A 22,580-nucleotide genomic window follows, 5' to 3' on the forward strand; every position below is an offset into this window, starting at 1 on the left:
GTGCTGGTGCTGGTGCTGGTGCTGGTGTGGTGTGGTGTGGTGTGGTGTGGTGTGGTGGTTTGGTTAGTATCTCTCTTTGACTGCCTGTTGTTGCAGTTTTGTAGCATTTTGGTTAAATACCACAATGAAAGATTTATCGTCTTGTTGCAGAAGCTGGAATGTCTGAAAGCAAAAAATAAAGCAAAATTTAAAAATACAAAAAAAATAAATAAATAAATAAAAGCAAAATAACTACAAGTCTGACAGTTTTACTCGTCAAGAATAAATTTGTAGATAATTACAAAAAGTTTTATAATTTTTCTTTTATTAAATAAATTAAATGCTTAATAAGTCATTATTTTATACTTGAACAGTTTTCCTTTCAAGTGGTCGATGCATTGCATGTGGCATTCGCTTCACATAAATCACATAAACTGTGATAGATACGATATTGACTACGATAAGATTTTCTTTGATATAATAATCAAGTCCATCTGTCCCGCCCAGTCGATTTGTCTTGCAATTACTTTATAAATAACGCAGGCATCCTTAAGCGGTCAGCCCTTCTTTTAATCAAGCTATTCAAGGAAGATGGAGCAAGTTGTTTAAAATTCTTAGGCAAATGATTAAAAGAAGAGACTGCTTTTTGAATGATTGAGAACAATATTTCTGTTTTTTGTGTGGCTTGTAAGATTTAATTAATTTATTTTTGTTTATTCTTCTTTTATATTACAGGTCTCCGCATCGGGTCTCTTTGAATTGCGTTTGAAATACTTTAAAAACGATTACGGTCGCGATAGCGAAGGTCACTGTTGTAGTGGTCAATCGGATCCTACGACGGGTAAATGTATTGGCGGTTGTAAGACACGGTTTCGTGTTTGTCTGAAACATTATCAAGCGAAAATCGATACAACATCGCAATGTACTTACGGTGATGTGGTGACACCCATATTGGGTGAAAATTCGGTTAATCTCACGGATACGCAAAATTTCCAAAATAAAGGTTTCACAAATCCGATACAATTTGCCTTCAATTTCGCGTGGCCGGTAAGTAATCCATCCTTCGAATTATCATATTGTTCGCCCATCAATTTTTCAATCAAGTTTTTAACAAAAAACGAAAAAAAAAATGTACTTAAAAATATGAAAAAAAAAAAAAATCAAAAAATGGAAAAAAAATCCCTCTTAGAGTTTTTGATTTTTTGTGTTATAATCTGTTTTAGCAAATTGCTTAAGTTAAAAATACATTTTCTAAATTTAGCGAAATTTGTGTGTTTATTCACATATAATATGTGTATGTGCATTATGTATGTATATCAGTCCCCACATAATAAAGAAGAACTTCTCTCTTGTGGACACGCATTTACTTATGTTTAAATGCTTTTACTGTTTACTGAAATCGTGAAGATCATTATGAGACACATGCGTATGCAAAAACGACGAGTGGCGTATGTCGTCTGCGCCACCCCTTTTCTGAATGTACACAGAAGTTTGTGATCTACATATAGATTTTCGTCTGTCATGAAAATGTGCTTTTTTTTATGTCATTGTTTACTCATCGCAACCAACAATGAACCCAACATCATGGTGTGTGGTGGTGTCCTTGTAGTGTAAAAATAACAGAAATAAACACACGTATAAACGCACACACACACACTTATGTACAAATGTATAAGCAATATATATATATACAGGCTTTCATATTTAAGTTATCTGTCCTGTCATGTGTGTGTGTGTGGCTGTGTGTGTGTGTGTGTGTATGTGCGTCTGTGTGCGTGTTTACTTGCCTTTTTATGTATATGTATTTGCACCAGCATTTTTATTATCAATAAAACGGGGGTTGTTCAAGTCTTTGACTGACTCTCTTCCGTCGCGCACTCTCTTTCTTTGACTGTTTACACATTCATTTGTTTAGTTTTATTAAACATCTGTCGGTTATTAATACTAAAAACGCAAACGCAATAAATGCGATAACCTATAGGAATAATAAAAGCGCGTGCGCGCATTTGAAGTAAATACAATTTTTCAAGTGACATAAAACTGTTACACCGGTTTCGTTAAGCGCGTTATGCTCAATCATCATTCATTGAAACTTGAGCGTACATAGAACCATTTCATCCCCTGTCACATATAAATTGTTCTTTTCATATCTCTACAGTACGGTGAGCACACACCACTTTTCTCAATTCGTTGGTAACAGTTCGAACCGCGATTTATTATAGGTTCACTTTTTAAAAATCCTTTATATCGCTTTTCGACATAAAATACGAACTGAATGTGTAGCATTGAATTTAACAAGGAACTCCTTTTCAAAAAATAGCAAAAATTCACATAAGATTTTTGGTAAGACATCAGTACTAGCCGAAGTAAATGTCTATTCAGACGCTCTATTCAGATCATAAGACATTCGAAAAGTTCCTCTTTTCCATTACCCTAGCGATGGATATACAAAGAAAAGAAATTGGACGAATTTGCCGCTTACGTCATAAAAGCTGGGTGATCGCAATTCACCCAAAAGCGTTTATAATTTTCTCGTTTTGTTTGATTGTTTGTTCTACAAAAATACGTTACTTTTTTTGTGAACGCTTTTTGCTTACATAAGGGATATATAAGCGAGTTCTCTGAAGAGCTACAAAAATTTTTTTTATAAAAAAAAATTCAGTTTATGTATTTGCTAAAATTTTCACGATTTTTCAAAAGTAAAGAAAGTATTTTCTTTTGTTTAAAGCGCTCTTTGATTAACCTCGAAGTGGTAACCGGAAGATCTTTCCGCGTTCATTTCGATAACTCTTGGAGGCTATTGAAAGTGATTACTTTACCTGATGCTGTGCTTTCTTCACTCATCTTCTCTAAACCTTTATGCTATCCTTGCTGTGGTGCTCTGCCCGTGTGTATTCCTACACATTACTCGTGATGTAGAGTGAGACTTCCATTTGCTGCTTTTCGTTGATCGAGGAAGTGCTAATTTCATTCTTGTTCTAATCCCTATTACCTTTAGTTGGCAAATTTAGTTTTTTTAAATGAATTTCGAATTTTTAAAGAATATTCTAATAATTCGTGCTATATTCTTGTAGAAAAATTAAAAAAAAAAAAAACTTTTGCCATCATTGATTCACATCAGAACTCATTTAATGGGCAAACACATTCCAAAAGTATTCGATGCCGAAGGTAGCGAAGCTATTTAAATATTTGGAAGGCAACCATGACAGAAACTCGGTACGAAATTTATATTTAAATCAAACTTAGGGGGAAGGCAGGCAAGAACTACGGCCTCCTTCCTACCGCACAGTTGTCACTTTTAGCAAAAAGAAAAATCATTTCCTTTGGCTCTGCTTGAGTTATTTTAAGCTGTAAAATGCAATAAAAAAGAAAATCCAACGACGCCCAAGAAAAGAGCTAAAAATTTAAATAATAAAAACAGAATGTTTATGAGCAGCGAGCAGCACGTGTTTTTTTTTTTATTTTGAATTATTTAATTTTTTTTTTTATAGAAACCCCTTCCATTTTTTTGTTGATTTCAGCAAAACAATAACTTCTTAACGAAATATTAACGCTTGAGTGCTAGTAGTTAACAATTTTTCTACACATATTTATGCAAACATATATATATATATATGTATGTATGTATGTATGTGTGTGTGTGTGTGTGTGTATTAATATTATTACAATGCTATATATAAGGAAAAACTTAACAAACAAACAAACAGAACCTTATGCATGCTGTCATGCATTCATTACTCAATTGTGTTTTTTTTTTTTTTTTTTTTCCTACAATATATACCACTTTGCTTCTTAGTGCATACGGATATAATCTATGCTCTCTTCTTCTTCTTTCTTTTTATTTTTTACAAGCATATATAACAACAGTAGCTATTAACATTTTTTTTAACCGTTGCTGCTGCGCATAAATTCAGTCAAGCTTTACAAGTAATTGTCTTTTCTTTTTTGTTTTTTTTTCTTCTTCTTTACTTCTTCCTCTTCTCCCTCTCCTACACTATATGCATGTACATTATTTGTTTTTAAAAGTACTTACCTATACTTGCGCAAAGAAGTATAGATAGATAGGTAGATAGGTAGATCGTCGTCGTTTTTTCCCTTAAAGTACAATAATTTCATTAACGATAATTTTCATTTTCCACTAATGCGCTTTGCGCAGGTTTCTTTCTGAAACGTAGATGAATTCTTGTAAGTAAAGTAAGTAAAGCTTACTGAACTTTGACGTTTTCTATATTGTAATAAACCTTTAATAATTTATATATATGCATATGACGAGCAGCGTGTGAGAGTTTAAGCCAAAGCCGAACTAAACGTTTGTCATAGTCAATGTCTATAATTATCTACAAACTTGATCGTTACTTTGTATTAGTGATGCGCGCGCGCGTGTGCTTGTGTGTGTGTGTGCATGTATGCGTAAGTAAGTGTTTAGCAGAAGACAAAAAAAAAACCCGAAGTCATTTCATGGTTTACAGATATATAAGGGTGATGTTACTTTCGCGTTTTCTACTCCTCTTCGCCTTTGTCTGTACTTTATTAATAATAGTCGCTCCGTTTTTTCCGGTAGTAACATATAGCAGCGCAAAGTTTTATATATACCTAAGCAAATAATATATGAATGCATTTGAATGCACGACGAGGTGTTGTACATATTTCTCTAATTATGGCGCGCATGTGCAAAGTCATTCTTTAGCACATTACTATGCTCGTCGCTCTTACTCTTACCGCTCTTACCGCTTCGACTACTACTACTGCGGCTGCTGTTGCTGCTGTTCTTCATTCCTAATGTCATAGTATAACAAAACCGTCATCATTTTTATTAAATAAAAAGTATTTTTGTTCTATTCATTGTTTAAAGAAACAACAACAAATACTTGGAAATAATTAGTGCAATAGGGGCTTTTAATGATTTTAGGCACGTGGTAAATTTTCTTTATTATTTTCTTTATTATTTCTATTAAGAAATTTTTAACTATAATTATAATTACTTTGAGGAATGGTAGTCAGAATACTTGATCCATAAAATTCAGTTCCGAAGAAAAAGCACAAAATTTTAATTAAAATTTCCACTCCTAATACATTTATATAAACCGAAATGATAACTTCGGCTGGCATACGTACTTTCCACATGTTTCCATAATTATCTACCATCTAAATACTTTTCTTTCTCGGTGTAACGATGATGATGATACCCTACTGAAGTGGATCGTCTACAGTGCGGTTTCATTTGTTTTGCGATATAATCTCGGCACCATTCACTGAACTGCATTGCATTGCACTGCACTGCGCTGCACTGTATTGCATCGCATTATATGAGAAAAGAAAAAAAAAGAGAAGAAAATAAGAACTAAAATAAATAATAAAAGTAAATTTTTCCCTTTTAGTTGTCATTGAGAGCAAAAACGATGAAAAACTTCCAAACACCGCAAGGGTGTGTATTATGGAGTGAACTTTACACTTAAATCATACTTGAACCGAAGTGCATATAATGCACATAAACGCATACAGCAGCGGAGACATTCGTTACTTATAGACATGCTGTGCTTATGGTATACATAAATGTGTGAACTGAAACGTAGATATATAGAAATATGTGTACATTTGGTATTTGCTGTAAAGTGCTTATAAATAAATATGTCTGTCTGTCTGGCACTGTCTGATTGTAACTTTGCGCCCTGCTTACCACGGCTGCTGCTGCCGTCAAAGTAGCTCCTGCTGCCGCTGTCTCGTTGCTGCCTTGATGTTCCAAGCAAGACATTGTTGTTGATATAGCATCACTGCACACGCGATCATTTATGCACACAAAATTTATTTTTGCTTTTTTTTTTTCTTTTTTTTGTTAATCATCTTTTAACTTTTGTTACCAGCCCAGACAAATTTATTGCATTTTTTTTCCTCGTTTTTTTTTTTTTTTTTTTGGGTTAGAAAAAAAAAAAAAAAATTTTTTTATTAAAAAAAAAAAAAAAAAAAAAAAAATTTCAATAATATTATTATATTAATTTACTAAAATCCATAATAATAATAATCGATAGAAAATCAAAACTTATGCCACAAAAGTCTAATGCATTTCCTGTCGAGCCCATAATATTTTGATCGTTGATTTGTAAATCATTAAAAATTACATTTTTTATGTTTTTCTATATTAACAAATAAAAAATAAAAAAACACATTTTGATCATTGATTTTTTTGTTTTTTTTTTTTTTTTCTTTTATTTTTTGTATTCATTGTTATATTGTTATTATTATTGTTATTGTTTGTGGTTTATCGAGCTTTACCAAGTTAAGGTTTTATAATTAAAATTAAAAGAATTTAAAGCCTTTCAATTTATGGTTAAAATAACTGTTAATTATTAAAGCGTAAATAGATGATTTTTTGTTTGTATTAAATCTCGAAAAAGAGAATGAAATAAATAGTGACTTTCAAATTCTTGTATTTGAATTTGAATTCATTTTCTGAATTTCAATCTAATCATTGTATGTGTGCTCCATGAAGCCTTTACGGCTTACGGGAGCTTCGAAATTGTAGAATGAACTTTCTAAATGTAAATGTATTGGATTTGTGAAGCAATTACTGAAATATTTTGTCAGGATTGTCATGAGAACGAACATGTCTCGGCACTTTAAAGCCTCTCTTTTTCTCAATATCGCGCCTATAAACTTGAGCGGGTTAAGTTTATCTACCTACCCGCTCACCAATAGTGGTGTCTTCCCACAGCTCCTATAAATGATTTTAAAACGTTTTAAACAACAAACAGGTTCGCCGTAATAAAAATTAAAATTAATTAAAAATAAATGGCTTCAAATAAAGCGAAAGCTACGGCCTTCGTATTTGTCAAAGCTTTTTCAAGGTGAAAGTGGTCCCGATCAACTCAACGGCACACCCACAATTGATGAAAAAACTCTGAACTTTGCGATAACATGATAATAATTGCTTACTTACGCTTCTTCAAGATTTCATTTCTTTCTGTACGAAAAAGTATTTCTTCAATTTCTTGTTTGGATAATAAATTTCTCTAAAAAAATTGATTTTCGAAAATTTAGTATGCTTAGGATGTTTTTACGACCCACACTATAATTTATCTCATGTCGTTGTGCTTGCTTGCGCCCGCGCGCCTGTGTCAGTTACTTTTGATGGATAATGAAAAACGAAAGTTTTCTCTTCTAAGAAAAACACAGATAAATAAATTTGTCATTTTCTTCTCTTCTATCCTCCCTCGATCGACCAACGTTTTCTTCTTCTTATAAATAAAAAAAAAAAACAAAGAAAAAAAAAGCAACGAGATAACAACAATGACAGTAAATAACCCCTCCTCTTCTTTTTATGGCCAGTTTTATGGTGTCATCATTACACATTACCGCTCTCTCGACCCGATATCTAAAAGCTAGACGACGGCTGCGTTCAGTATACAACGGTAATCAAGTGTGAATTGAGGGCGCTGGTGTATAATACAATTATACCCGTAGACAGCAACACTCGGTAGTCAGCACCGTTGCATGTATATTGTCGTTGTTGTATTGTCGTTGTTAGGCAAATAGTTAAAAAGCGTGTTGCTTCTCGTTATTGCTATTGCTTTTAACTCATTTGCATTTAAAATGCACTTCAAGACAGCAGCAACAGCAACAGCAACAGCAGCAGCACAGGCACAGCATATACGTTAGCTAAGGCTAACTTACTTTAAAGTAGTTAAGCTTAGATAGATACATTGAATGCCGAGTGCTTGCCATATGTGTATTGCGTTGCATATGCATTGCATGTGTGTCAATTAATCTATATGTATGCATGAATCTTATGAAAATAAAAAAAAATAAAAAATAAATAAATAAAAAAACTACTTTATTACCAGATCTCTGGGCTCATATGTATGTATATAAATTATGTGGGCGTTTGGGAAAATATTGTTATGCTTGATTTTGTAACATTTTTTTTTTTTTTTTTTATTGCCGCTATGCTGCTTTGCCGTTAAAGTTTACTTTTCATCATCTTTTCAATTTGTTGTTGGGAAGTTACAGAAACATTAACACCTGAATTATTTTCATATTCAAATGACTTCCGTGAGGAAATAAATTTATTATTATGTATTTATTATTGTTGTCTCCCTATGTCTCTCCATATATATAATGCATTGGATTGTAAAAGCAATCACACTTATGTAATAGATAATAATTTGTTGTTTTCTTATCCATCATTCCAACAGGGTACTTTTACTTTAATTGTGGAGGCTCTACATGATACCAATAACAGTGCCAATGCTCGTTCTAGCAGTAAGTATCCAATCGTTTATAAATTTATTTTAATTTTTATTATAATTATATCCTTCCTCTCCTTTTTTGATGCGATGACGAACCCCATCCAGCAAAACAAAAAACCATATCCTGTAAATTTCCTGTTTATTAAAACGAAAGAAAGCAAACGAAAAACGTAATCCTTCGTTTAATAAGTTTATGTTATACAAACAAAATTTAAAAAAAAAAAAAATGAAAACAAAACTCGTTTGCCTTACATGGCTTAGCTTAGCTCTTTAGGTTTTTTCTTTTTTTTTTTTTTTATGTTTTTGGATTTTTCTTCCATTCTCCTGAGTGAAATTTAATACTTTTGTTGACACTTGTGCCTTAGTTTCGTCTTTTTTTGTTCAGGTTTTATCCCTTAAAGTGTTTTTCTGTTGTTTAAGTTTCCGGTTTATTGTGTGGTTTTGTATAACTCTTCTTTATATATAACTATATATATATATATATATATACATATATATATATATACGTATGTCGTTGAAGTCTAAAGCGTTCATGTCTTTTTTCTATGCAACGGAAACTTTGTTTTTAGTTTCATTTGATTTCAGTTTAATTACCTTAAATAAGCAAAATTTGAAAGGCAGTATAACTCTAACGTTTCGCAACTTTGGCCTTTCAACTTGACTTGAAGATGTAGAAATATTTCTCTTTTCTTTCTCTACTCATTTATTATATTCGAACAATCCTTTCTTCCGCCAAAAAAAAAAATTAATTGCACGCTTCAAGTATCAAATTTTGCTATATCTATGGTCTTATGGTTATCGTCCTATCCATTACAACAAAAAATTTGTTCAACTGTCTCTCTATTCGAACTTGAGGCCTTCAGCCGTCCGTTATATTGATGCCTCGAATGTCGAGCTCAAATTAACATCTGCCGATTTTCATCAAGCAAGGGCGTAACTGCTACCATAAACAGCCAAAGCAAACCAATCACTGTCTTAGCCATAGTATAAACCTGCTTTAAGCCATAGTATAAACCTAAACGCTAAAATATATACAAAGTAGTTTTCATAAGTTTGGAATAGAAATTGAGGTTTTACCATTGGACGAGCTTTACTTTTTCATGTTGATTCGAATGAATCGTGCCGTTCATAGAACACCGTCCAGTTTACAAAAAAAAAAAAAAAAAAAGAAAAAGGAAAAAAAATCATGATGCTCATGAATTGCACTGCTGCTGCCCATCGTTAAAATCCGTGCGGTATACTCACGTCGTAAAGTTAACGCACTTTTACTTTATTATTATTTTTTGTAGATTGGAGGGTTTTTTGCAAACATACATTTATTTATTTTTTGTTTTTGATACGGGCAAATAGTGAGTGTAGTCAGAAAGAGGTGAGTCAAGAAATATTGAGGGAGAGCGCGCAGGCCCCAATCGGTACGTCTTCTACTTTTACCGGCTGAGTATTTACAATAACTATGGCTGTGATATGGCCGAATAGCGCTGAGATAGGAGCCCGCGTGCATGTTATTATAAATCTCTGACAATCATTTTATGTAGAAATTATAGGCAATGACTAATGCGAAGGTGTCGCCCTAAAAGCGTCGTAGTAAGGCGAAATGACAGCCCCATTGATTCGTACGATTCCAATTATTCGACGCCTCGGACCTACAAAGTGTGTTTGGACACGTCCGTCTTCGTTACGATTCTGTTTTCCTTTATTAGAGAAGTAAATTGCGTAAGAGTTAAGAAGAGCAAGTAATGTTCACGTTTGAACATGTGTTCGTTCCATCCGAAATTTCTTGTTAAAAAACAGCAGTAATCGAAACTTCAGGTTAAATATTCCGCAACCACTGTTATTACAAGAGTTCCTCCAGCATTTTACTTATCTTAGAATTCATTTTTCTCGAAGCCTATTCTTCTCTTCGCGCCTTTTTCGGCTATTAAAACATTTGAAGTGCTCCGAAAAATCTCTATTGTCGTTCATTACAGCCTTCATTGGTAAAAATTGGAAACTAATTCGTCAAAAGCAATTTCTATCGACGACAACGGCATTGACATCTAAGTCTTATCGTGTTAATCTTAACGTAATTAATATTATTTTTACTCTTTTTGTTCTTTGTGTAGCATTTTTGTATTATTTTTAACCCTAAAACATCCTGTCATGATTTTTATCTCTTTTATTATTTTGATTGTAATGCTATAGCAATTTCAATCTTATATGTAAGCGCATCTGTATGAATATTCGTATGTGTGTGTGTGCGTGTATGCGCGCATAAAATACTAAAGATATATGAACGATATGCACACTTTAATCGGCGTCATCACACATTTTATGTTGCAGTTGTTTATGTATGTTGTTAAGGATTAATTTCATTTATATCGTGTTGTTGCGTTGTTGTTGTTATTGTTGTGTTATTTTTGCAGTCATTTTTTCTTTTAATGTATGCTTCTGCTATAGATCTCCCGCATATTTAACGTAAGGTTGTTAGTGTTGCTGTTGTATACGCACCACTAAAACTATAAATACTTGTTACGTGAGGTTCGTGGCTTAAGTCTTTCGTTTAGAGTTGCAATGATTTGGTTTTTGTTTGTTGTTTGATTTCGAAAGGAATTTTTTTTTTTTTTTTTTTTTTTTTTTTTTTTTTTTTTTTTTTGTGAGGCTCTTGCCAATATGAGCTTAGTTTAGTTTACGCCTGTCGAAGTCGGTTTGTCTGCAACAAGTTTTGCGGATAATTCAGAAACGGAAAAAAAAAAAATAAAACACCAAAAAAAATGAAAAAAAGGAAAAAACCAAACGACAGCAGCCCGAAATGTTTGACGTCGTATTCATGCATGTCGGTCTGTCTGTCCGTCTGTCGTTTTTCGTGGTGTTCGTTTTTCGTTTGGCATGTTTGGTGTTGTCCTCAGTTGTTTTTTTTTTTTTGTTGTTGTTTATAAAATACTTTATCTTAAGCATTTCTTTAGCATTTTTTTTAAATGTTTAGGTACTGCTGCATCCTGCTTTATGGTTGCTGGATGCAAACTTCTTCTATAGGGCTTTGTGGCTCTTGAATTTTTTAGACTATTTTGTTTCTTCTGCTTTGTGTTGTTCTTCCTGAGGTTTCTTTTTTTTTTACTGTCTTACGGTGTAGCCTCCAAGATACCAATTAATCTTTGCCAATGCCAAAGTTGTTAGTTTAAGCAACCGAAAACAACCACGACGCTTGTTATTGTTGTTTTAGAGGCAGTTTTAAACGTTTATCTTTTCATTTTTTCGCCACATCAATGCCATCAAAAAAGAATTTTTTCTTCTTTTTGCAACTTCTTTAAGTATTTTTTCGGTTTGTTTAAAATTGTTGTTCTAGTCTAGAAAAAGAAGGGAAAAAAATTCTTCAAGTAAACGGATTTTTTCCTCTCTTAAATCATTTAAAAATTTGTTTACTAATTTGTAAAAAAATTTGTGTTTCATACTCAAACGCAAAACTGGTCTATTCGTATATTTTAGTAGTCCATATATGTGTGTGTATGTCTATACGTATGTACATTGAGGTCTGGCATTTCGGATTTATCAGCAAGAAATTTGCATTGATGTCATTTAGAACCGGTTTGTTTTCATGTTGATATTTTATAACATTTTAACATTTTCATCTTTCACATGTAATAATTAAACATCTAACACTTTTTCCTATATACACCGTAACACATACATATGTAAATAGCCATGCAACAATTCATCGACTTAAGCTATAAAGTGCGTTAACCACCACCAACAGGCCGGTAAGCGACCGTTCAAGCAACCAGCATATATTTTATATACGCGTATATATATGGATGTATGTATGTATGCGTAAGTTGATTTTTGCACTCAAGCGTTACATTGAAAACTAAAGATAAAAAACATGTTATTAATATTGTTGTTGTTATTTTCATTGCTGTATAGTCTTGTGTCGCTTTTGCTGTTGATACGAAATGTTGTGTATGCTGTGCTGTGTGCATACAAATATTTTTTGGCTGCTTAGTGCGTTTTCTAATAACCTGTCACACCAGCCACAACCAGCAGTAGAGTACAGTAAAGAATTAGTCGCTCTTGCGCATACATTTTCCACTAACCCAACTACCACCGCTTTAACTACCGCTTACAAGCAAGCAAGCAAGCGCACTTGGCATGCGAGGTTCGAATAAATTTGGCACATAATACAACTTTTGCCCCACGTACACAAGCACGCAAAAATCCAACAACAATAATAATAACAGCATGACCACAGCTATTTGCCACATGTGCTTATAAGCCCAAATATAAAAACACACTAACAACGACAACAACAAAACACAAACACACACAGCAATAACATCAAAAATAAAAACAAAACACACAATATTTTCATATACAGTTGTTAGCATACGCCGAAGTAAATGGTATGCAATCAATGCCTGTCGTTTTAATTCGCGTACGTCTATAGACAAATACAGTCAATTGCATACACAGAACAATTTGCGAGTTAGTGTCACTTGTTTATTTGCAAAAGCAGAAAAAAGCAAAAAAAAAAAAAAAAAATTGTAAAACTCACAACTACGATAATAATAAGTAACCGACAACAGGTGAACTTTAATATTTTTAACTTATTCGTCGAAGATTTCTAAGAAGGAGAACGAACGAAAGCATTTTAAGAAAATTATTAAAAATTCACTTATTTCATCTAGCACTTTATTGGTAGTAGTAGTAGTAGTAGTAGTAGTAGTAGTAGTTGTTGTTGTTGTTGTTGTTGTTGTTGTTGTTGTTGTTTTCAAAATACCTTTCCGAAAGCAAAGCTTAATTATCGTTCAAATCCTCCTTACGTAAGCGGCCTACATTAGAGGCGTAGAATTCCTCTTTCGATTTGTCCAGATGTTATCCAGCAAATGTGGGCATTTCTCGCACCGAGAAATAGCACGAAGCATGGATTTGAAAATTCAACATTTTTTCCAAAAAATCTTAAAATCTATGATTTTTTAAAATTTTAAAGTAAGAGACTCGAAAATGGGTTGACAAATAGCAGACAAACAAACCCGCAATAAATGGGATGAGAGTTTCGCTGTAGAATTTGGACATTTCCATACTTTCAACTCACTAATACTCTTCGTTGAATCTTAAATTCTTCAATTTTATGAAATTAATTTAACAGAAAAAGTAAAGAAAATATTCAATGGATTCCATCGCAATTTCGACTAATTTGTGTTAATTTTCTAAACATCAATTATCGCGACTATCTGTTGTAATGTGTGTCGTGTATTTCCTCGAACATGTATTCCTGGCATTTCTTCTATTCTAAGCCATGCAAGCAAAGTCTCCTTCACTCACTCAATGCTTTACTGGTTTTCTTCTCCTTTCTTTTTATTTTTTTTTTATGCAATTAATTGTGGAAAACACTTTTGCTTTTTTATACATAAGCAAGCAAAAGCTGTGTATGTATCTATCGGATCGGAGTTTATAGCAACAGCAATTACAACAACAAGTAGATTGATATCATGCCAGCATGTTGCTGTTGCTATTTTCTTCCTTTTTTTTTTTTTTTTTTTTTTTTGCTTTTCGTTTTTTATTTAACTTCATTATTTTATAAAGACCCCCACAATTTGCTCTTCCTCTTTAAAAATTTTGTCGTTTTTTGTGTGTGTGTGTGCCATTTTTTTTTTTTTTACTTTAAGTTAAACTTGTTCCTCTCATTTCTGCCGTTCGTTGTTGTTACTGTAAGCGTTTCATATAAGTATGTGTGTGTTTGTGTGTGTATGTGTGTGTGTGTGTGTGCACACATAAAATAGCATATGCAACATTATCAATATTGCTTCTTTAACATTGCGGGAGATTTATGCTGTTCTCTGCCCTGCTGCTGTTGTTGGTGTTGTTGCCATTTATGCTTTTCGTTTTTAGTTTAATGTTTTCTTCGTTTGCGCACACAGAAAAAAAAAAAAATGTGCACACCGCTGTAGTATGCAATCAACTAAACCAACTCTCCTTACTCATACCACTCATACAACACATCAACTTTACGTTTAATTTCATACATATGCTTGTTATATTTGCTGTTGTGTTATATGTATATGTAGATGTAAGCAACGAACCAGTCATGCACCTGCAATTTACTTTACAGACCATGGCAAGCCAGGGCATTTTCGTACGTCTCTCATGCCACGATAGTAGAGATGGTGCAAATACACCTTTTTCATGTGTATGTGTTTGCGTGTATTGTATGCGCATGTGTGCAAGTAAGCAACACCTGAATTTTTATTTTATTTCTTTTATTATTTTTTCGCTTCTCTTCTTTTAATGCTTTGATGTTACTGTTGCTATTGTTATTGTTGTTGCTTATAGGTCCGGCTGTCTGCTTGACGCACTCAAATATCATGCATTGCAGTGGTGCTGTTCAGTTGCATGCCGCTCGCGCTCCCCTCTCCTTCCTCCTTATAAAAATGTTTTTATACTAGACATCGTATTCGTGTGCTTAGAGTGTGTTTAGAGTATGCTCGAACTTGCAATATTGCAAATAGTTGTTGTTATAGCAAAACCAAGGAAAACCATCGCGCCAACTCAACTACCATCACCGTCACTGCATTAGACAGACAGTTACTTGGATAGATCTGCAGACAAATGTAAAGAATGACAATTTTTTGTTTCTTTTCTTTTTTTCTTTTTTGCTTTTTTGCTTTTATTGAATTTTTGTTATGAAAGGTCGATCGTACGTACGTTCGTATGTTTAATTTCTTAGCTTACCAGCCAAATGTTTGTCGGGAGTAGTTGTTTTGTGTGTCTTTTTCTTTCTGCTCATTTCTGTAGTTTTCTTTCATAAAAATTAAAAAACATTAAGATATTATCTGTAATTTTGAGACGTACCTTATAACGTTCATCAGCATCATCTGCCGCTATTACCTCTCTACCTACTATTTTTGTCGTACAGCGGGTTAAAAAGCAATGATTGGTTTTTTGCAGCCGGGATCAATACAGAATTTCGGTTTACTTTCATTTCCTATCTTGTTGTTGTTGCTTTTAGTTAGTTGAGTTTCCTTGGACGACCGGCCTCTCGTTTACCAATTCCCTCCCATCAATGTAATAATATTTTTATAATTAATGTTTATTTAATAAACTGATTTCATTCTATATCGGCTCTTATGCACAAGCGCGTTAACATTTATTTTCTTTTCCTTTTGTGCAGATCTATTAATACAACGTTTATCGGTGCAACAAGTTTTGGAAGTCTCGCCTGAATGGAAAACGAACAAATCCGAATCGCAATACACTTGGCTGGAATATGATTTTCGCGTTACCTGTGATCCTCATTATTACGGTTCGGGTTGCGCTAATCTCTGTCGGCCGCGCGATGATCAATTCGGTCACTACACTTGCTCTGAAACTGGCGAAATTATCTGCTTATCCGGCTGGCAGGGAAACTATTGTGATAAACGTAAGTTGAAATTTCCTTTCAAGTAAATCGCTTAAATTGATTACAAAAAAAGATTCTCTTTATACCACTTTTACTTTGCTAAGTAGGATTTAATTTGAATTAAAACTTTTTTTTTTTTTTTTTTTGTATCATTGAAGTTTGAAAAATTACTTCAAAAACATTTTCTTTTACTCTTTATCGAATGAATTAATATGGCAACGGGCAATGGGCAACGATCCCATCTTTTTTTTATCTGAATAATTCTGCAGCTACAGAAGCGGTTCACATTAACACTGAAAGTGACTTAAAAAAAAAAAAAACGAGAAATAGATTTATATTTATGTATATAGGGGGGGATGTATGCAACACCGAGAAGCACTTGAGCTAGACTTACCTTATGTTATATTGATCGGTTCAGAAAGTCTATCCGTCTGTCTGGCTTGTTTTCTTGTGTTCACCCTACAGCCGCCGTAATTTTTGAGATTTTTCGTACACCGACATGCATTGGCCCAAGGGCGAACTCTCTCTCGGATGGGACCACTTTTTCGATGACTGCCCACGTAAAGCCACACTTTGAAAAGCCAATGTACAAATAACTGTAGGGTGGTGTGCAGTCCGTTTAACTGTTTTTCTTCATTTTAGCAAAAATTTTTAAAACTTTCTCACTAAGAAAATGGACAAATAATAAATAGGAAAAAAAAAAAAAAAATAGGATTTTATTCCTGTCGCGCTCACTGGAACTGCAACTCTCATATATCTAAGAAAAAAAAAAAAAAAAAAAAAAGAGAAGAAAAGAAAAACAAGGAAATTCCCCTTATGTCGTGGGCTGAACTGAATATTTTCGTAAAAAAAAAGAAAAGAAATCTTGTATTTTTTGAATGATTTATTATGAGGCAGTATCTCTCTTTCACAGCAATTTTAAACAAATTTAAAACTTTTTCGTTCTTTTTTCTTAAAAAAAGCAAAGAAAAAAATTGATAGCATTTAGTAAATGAAAACAGCTGCATTTTTAAACCTGTTGTTTCATTGTCTTTATTAATTCAAACCTCTCTCGAGCGTTGTAATCAACATCCGTCCTTCATTGAAGAGAACAAGCAGTTGAAGGGAAAAAGGGATAAATTTAAGAATAAAAAAAACCTCAAAGATAAGCAACAAAATTATTTCCCAAAACTAATTTTTTATTTTTTTTTTTTTTTGTTAAAACAAAATAAAAATCCGCAGAAAAAAGGGATCTTTGATAAACGCTCTCACACACGCACGCACAGGCTCATTCACTGGCTGACTTCCTTTCTTTTTACTATACAAACAGGTAGTGTTAGATATCCGTGAATCCACTTTCCTGCAGCAAACAATTTTTTCTTTCAATTTTGATTCATTTTTATAAACATTCAAACAGTGTTTGTAAAAATCTCTCGCTCTCTTTTGCTCTCAACACGCACGCATACGAAGCAGGAGGCTTTTCAAGGCAAAGCAATTCATTTTAGAGTAAAACACGCATCGGTACCTTAGAGTTACAATATCAGAAGCAATAACAACAACAACAGCAATAAGAACGAAAACAACAGCAGCAGCCAAAGCCAAATAGTGGTTTTCTCAAGTAAGCAGTTAAGTGTAGATCCAATTTTTATAAGCGACTGTATATGTATTCGTGTGTGCAACTACCACACCTTACCTGCTGCTGCTCTAGTGTGTATGTTCAATATGTGATTCTCCTCGTACCTTTCTTACTTGGCCCTAATGCTAGCGTGGGAAGATTTTTTCACTCTCCTTACACACATCGTCATCATCATCATCACCATCATCATCATCAACATCATCATCATGATCATCATCATTATAATAATCATCAAACACCGTAACTCCTTTTCTGAAAAAAGACGAAAAAAATAAATAAATAAATAAATACAAGCAAACAAACAAAGAAGATAAATAATACAGAACCAGAACACAAGGCAACCTTAAGAGTCGCCAGAGAAAAGCATTAACATTATTATGTGTATTTTTCGTTAAGAATTTTTTCAAAAAAATTTTAGTTTTTGGTTAGTCAGTCAGTCGCAGCGGATCTTTTCTTACATGTCTTTCATACATAACAGATTTTGTTTTCAGTATTTCTTTCAAATTAAACGGATGCTGTTTATTTAACTGTCTGTCTGTCTGTCCGTCTGTCCGTTCTTTAAAATATTTCTTTGTTTTTGCCAAAAAAAAAAAAAATAAAAAAGAAAAAAATTTTTTATAATATTTGTTATGATTTCTATGTTGCTTGAGCTCTTCGTCGTCTGAATCTCTCTCAAGACCCCTCCTCTTTTCTTTCTTTCTTTGTCTTTATAGCGAAATTTATTTTCTCACACTCTATAAATTTCAATTTGTTATTATCAATATTTCAATAGAGCGTTATTTTTCATTTACTTTTATTCGTATTAAGTGGCAACAGTAAATGCCAAATGAAAAAGTATATTCTCTAGGAGATGAAATCCAAGCAAAAATTAAAAAAAAAAAATTTTCTTCTTCTGGCCTGTTTTCGCTAAACTCTGATTCCTGATTGATTTGCCAGCAGCATTATTGGATATTCGCCAATTTTATCGGTTGTTTCATCTTTTTGTTTTTTTGTCTTTATGTGCGTTTTCCAGCCGCTCTATACCGTTCTCATCAATAATATAAAACTAAGTTTAAATTTTCCATCTCAAGCTTTGAAATTTATTTGTTTATTAACTCAAGCGCATCTGACATTTGAACCCGCGACCAATTCTTGAGAAGCACCAACGTCTTCTGACGAGCAGATCGATCTACATAACTAAAAATAGTCTCTCTGCAGATATTGCACTTTAGTTACGAAAAACGCGTAATCCGAACTTTTAATTGGCTTAACAAGCGAAAATAGTTTAAAAAGAATTTTTTCAAAAAATTCATATAAAAAAGCAATAAATATGTATATCGTTAAAAGCAAGCGTATAATTAAGTTATTTACTCGCCATTCATAAAAAATATTTTTCTTGCCTTTATCCTTATTCCATTCGCCAAGTCTGTATATTTTGCACGCTCATAACTGGTTTCTATTGAAACAAAAAGAAAATGAGAATTTTCAAGCGTCACTAGAAATATTAATGACTAATGTCTTTATCTTATAATATTGTTGTTGTTATTGTTTCTTTTTTTTTTTTTCTCTTCTTTGTATTAATAAAAAATTTAAATACAATTATCATTTAATTTGTTTATACACGAATGTTTTTATAAACAAACAAAGGTCGATCTTGAAATGCATTTTTCTGAATAGTCACGGCTTTGAAATTGATTTGCGTTGTTGGCTTCATTAACCATAACCGATAATGACGATGACGATGGACTATGGCTATGTTTATGTAGAGAATAAAGTAAAACATTAAGAAAAAGTTTAATGACCCTTTCGGAAAATATTGCATAATTATTTAATGTTTTGTTTGTTCCTTTTCTCTTCTCATTTCTTTCTTTCTCATTTAAAGCTTTCTTTTCTTCTTTTTCCTTTTTTTTTTTTTTGTTGTTATGACAAATCTATCGGAAGAAATTCCTTTAAAATTATCCTTTGAGGGCGTGTGAAAGAAAAACTCACTCAACAAGAATTCTGTTGCAAAACTTTAAGTATTCACTTTCAATACCAAATACCATTAACCAACAACAACAGAAACATCTTGATGATCATTATCATTATAGTCATCGTCATCGTCATCGTCATCATTACGTTCAGCACAGATTTTCTTATATGTTTATAGAAGAATCAATAGAGTTTTGTGTGCGGCTACAAAAATTAAAAGAATTTTTTTTCTTCTTTTTTTTACCATTAATGGTAAAAGGGAAAAAAAATAAGAAAAATTGCATTAAAAACCAGAAAATCTTTAACTAACATAAGCAAGCACGCACGCACACATCGAAAACTAGAATTCTCCGATATTTCTTTTTGTACGGATGGTAAAGCACGTTTTCAGCCATGAGATTTTCTTAACTTGGCTTAATAGAACTTTTCTAAAGAGATATTGAATGAAAATCTATAGACAGTTAAATAAAACCATATTTTACTTCAAAAAACCAGTCCTGCGGAGCTGCAAAGCGAACAGAGCGACAACGATATTAACAAACGAAAAATTGTTAGCACGTTTTTCTTTATACTAACAACACAACAACAACTATAACAACAATAATAGCAAGTCAGACAGGCAAACTGGAAAGCAAGCAAGCCAGCGACGACTATAGTCCTTCTTATTTAATAGCCAGTCAGTCAGTCAGTTAGTCCGTCAGTCCGTCAGCCCTTTTATGCCGATCATTAACAACAGCAAAACGCTGCATATACTTTTCATATAACAACAGAGCTCAGTGACTTAAGTCTCACCAGCAGATGCTATAAACTGTGTTCTCAAATCATGGGAGTCTTCGCTGCCTGCTTTTTTTTTTTTTTTTTTTTTTTAATTTTATTTCTTTTTACGATCTTTGAAGTTGTTTAGCAAAATAAAAATAAAATAAAAAAAAAAAAAAAAACTCTGCTACGCTGCTATGCTGCTATGCTTTAACCATGAAATCTTAGAAAGAACTTAACAAAAAAAAAAAAAAATTTATTCGAATGCGAATAAAATCCGCGTAACAAAAACTAAAGTATTTATCTTAAAGTATTTAATAAGTTTTTGAAGAATAATGAAAAAAAAATAAAAATAAATAAAAAACTTACCGAAAACGAACCAAAAACGCAGACTTCACGTTTTTCTGTTAATTTTTATGTTTTTCTCAATACTTTGTTGCTTATCGGCTGTTTCGTTTTTTTTTTTTTTTTTGTGTTGTTTTCTCGATGCTTTGGGCATAATTTTACATTTTATAAAATTATATTTAATTTAGTTTTGGTTCTATTTTTATGCGCTTTGAGGTTTAATAATTTAATGATTATTTATTATCTTAATTATATGTTAATTAATTTTTTCTAACATTAATTTTACACTTTTTCTATACTCTTATAGCGAAGTGCGCCAAGGGTTGCGAACATGGCCATTGTGATAAGCCCAATCAATGCATGTAAGTATCTCTTTACCGATTCATTTACTTTTTACATTTAAACTTTGGAAAAATAGAGAGAAAACTTTGTTTAAAATTTCTTTTCTGTAACTTTGCGCGCTACGTATGGGAACTCTTAAGCGTTTTTATGACTTTGTTATAGCAATAAAGGTTTGGTTCATTCATCAAAGAAATCGAACTGACTTTACATATGCATAGCTTTAGTTTTTGAGTCCCCGCTATTCATGACAAAAGTCGTTATCCTTGCGATCTTTGTCTAATCTTTGAAGATTTGGTATATGACAAACTTCTTCCTTTCAAATGAAGTGGGGGGGGGGGGGAACAATCAGTCATGTAGATGAGTTAGAAATCTTTGAAGAAATGTCTTCGGAGAAGAATTGAATGAATGAATTGAAAGATGAAGATGGAACAATATGTAAATGCATAATAGTTGTGATCTTCGATTACTATCATCCAAATAATCTAGCCTGGCCTAGAAAGTAGTTGGTTTCTTTCCGCCCCTTCTTGGCCATTATCCAATGAAAATATCAAGCCAAAGCGAAAGCCAGTATTTAAAATACAATTAGATTTCGCATTAAAGTATTTGAATGTAATAGTGCAATCAATAAGTTCGTAGGATGACAAACAAAATCAAAATCAATGCAGAATTAGTCAATTGTGGCGCCATCTATCTACATATCATACCACAATCTTATTAAGTGACGCATTACAATCGTAGTCGCATTTTTGCATTGTGACATATGTCATTATAGTCATAACAGCTTCATAGGTTTCCGGAGTTTATACCAACTTTCGTACCACGGATCAATAGTCGCAATAAATCGCTTCAATATCAATTTTGTTATAAAACAAAATCGGAAAAGAAATGTTTGTAACTCTGTTGTGATTTGTCGTCTTTGTGACGTTCTTCAGAAGGGGACCCATTATTGGCATTTCTTATTATTATTCATTTAGCCAGAGAAATAAATTCCAAGAGAAAATTTTTAACGCACTATCATCTGAAGCCACCGGCTTTGTTGTGCACTCTACTGCACTTGAGATCCGACCGAATCTCCGACCATTGAGTTATTAGTCGAGATCCTTTGCCTCAGGCAGATTTGTCAAATTTTTATATATATCTTGCTATACGTACGCTACGTAATAGACAATGAGAAGGAAATTTTGCATAAAATAGGAAGAAAAACGATGTACAAAATAAAAAAAAGTATGTATTCAGTTCTTCTTCTTCTTAAATACCTCTTTTTACAATTTTCTTGGACGAAAAAATTGAAAGCGAAAGCTTGTCATTGTCATGAGAGAACAAATTCGTTCTGCTAAATCATTAGGAAAGTGCGAGTGGATGTGTTGTTTTTCCAAAGGCAAAGCCAAGCCAAGCGCCTGAGAGGACCGACCGTCTTTCATATTTAATGGTTGTTTGCTACTCATGTTACACCTTCGCAATGATTGCTTAGCTATGTTTTCAAATTTTTTCTTCTTTTCTTATCTCAAGCATTAAAAGTTATTGTTTTAATTGATTATAATTGAGTTTTTCCTTAAGCGCTTTTTTTTTTTCTTTGTTTACATCAAGCATTCACTCATAATATCGTAGGCAAACACAATGTACGGAGAATGTAAATAAGGTTTTTCATGAGCAAAGTTACTATGAATTTTGAAATGCATTACAATTTGAGTTAGCTTGTTTTTTGTAGATTCACGTATGTACACTTAACAAATGAGCGAACATACGGACAAACAGAAGAAACACTATTTATGGTAAACACTCCTCATTACGACACACCTTATATCAGACATTTTATCATCACGGTTCTACTTAGTTCAAGTGGTCTACCATTATTATTATTATTGCTATTGTTGTTATTGTTTTTGTTATTGCTACGCTATTATTATCGCAGTTAAGTAAAACAAGAAAAGGGCAAATTTTTTGCATTTGTATGTCTCTTTGTTTCACAAATTTTAAATTG

At 32.7% G+C, this 22,580-nt stretch overlaps 1 protein-coding gene across 1 annotated transcript; it reads left to right on the plus strand.

Annotated features, from left to right (window-relative positions):
* Positions 1 to 693: 693 nt before the first annotated feature.
* LOC119644534 (neurogenic locus protein delta-like) lies at positions 694 to 20,623 on the plus strand (the record flags this gene model as incomplete). The annotated part of the gene is made up of 4 exons (XM_038044095.1): positions 694 to 1,026; positions 8,169 to 8,235; positions 15,364 to 15,612; positions 20,565 to 20,623. Coding segments are annotated over 4 exons (708 nt in total), but the record flags the coding sequence as incomplete, so codon positions are not given.
* Positions 20,624 to 22,580: the final 1,957 nt, after the last annotated feature.

The sequence above is a fragment of the Glossina fuscipes genome, unplaced genomic scaffold (genome assembly GCF_014805625.2).
Source record: "Glossina fuscipes isolate IAEA_lab_2018 unplaced genomic scaffold, Yale_Gfus_2 124429, whole genome shotgun sequence".
In the NCBI taxonomy this organism is placed as follows: domain Eukaryota; kingdom Metazoa; phylum Arthropoda; class Insecta; order Diptera; family Glossinidae; genus Glossina; species Glossina fuscipes.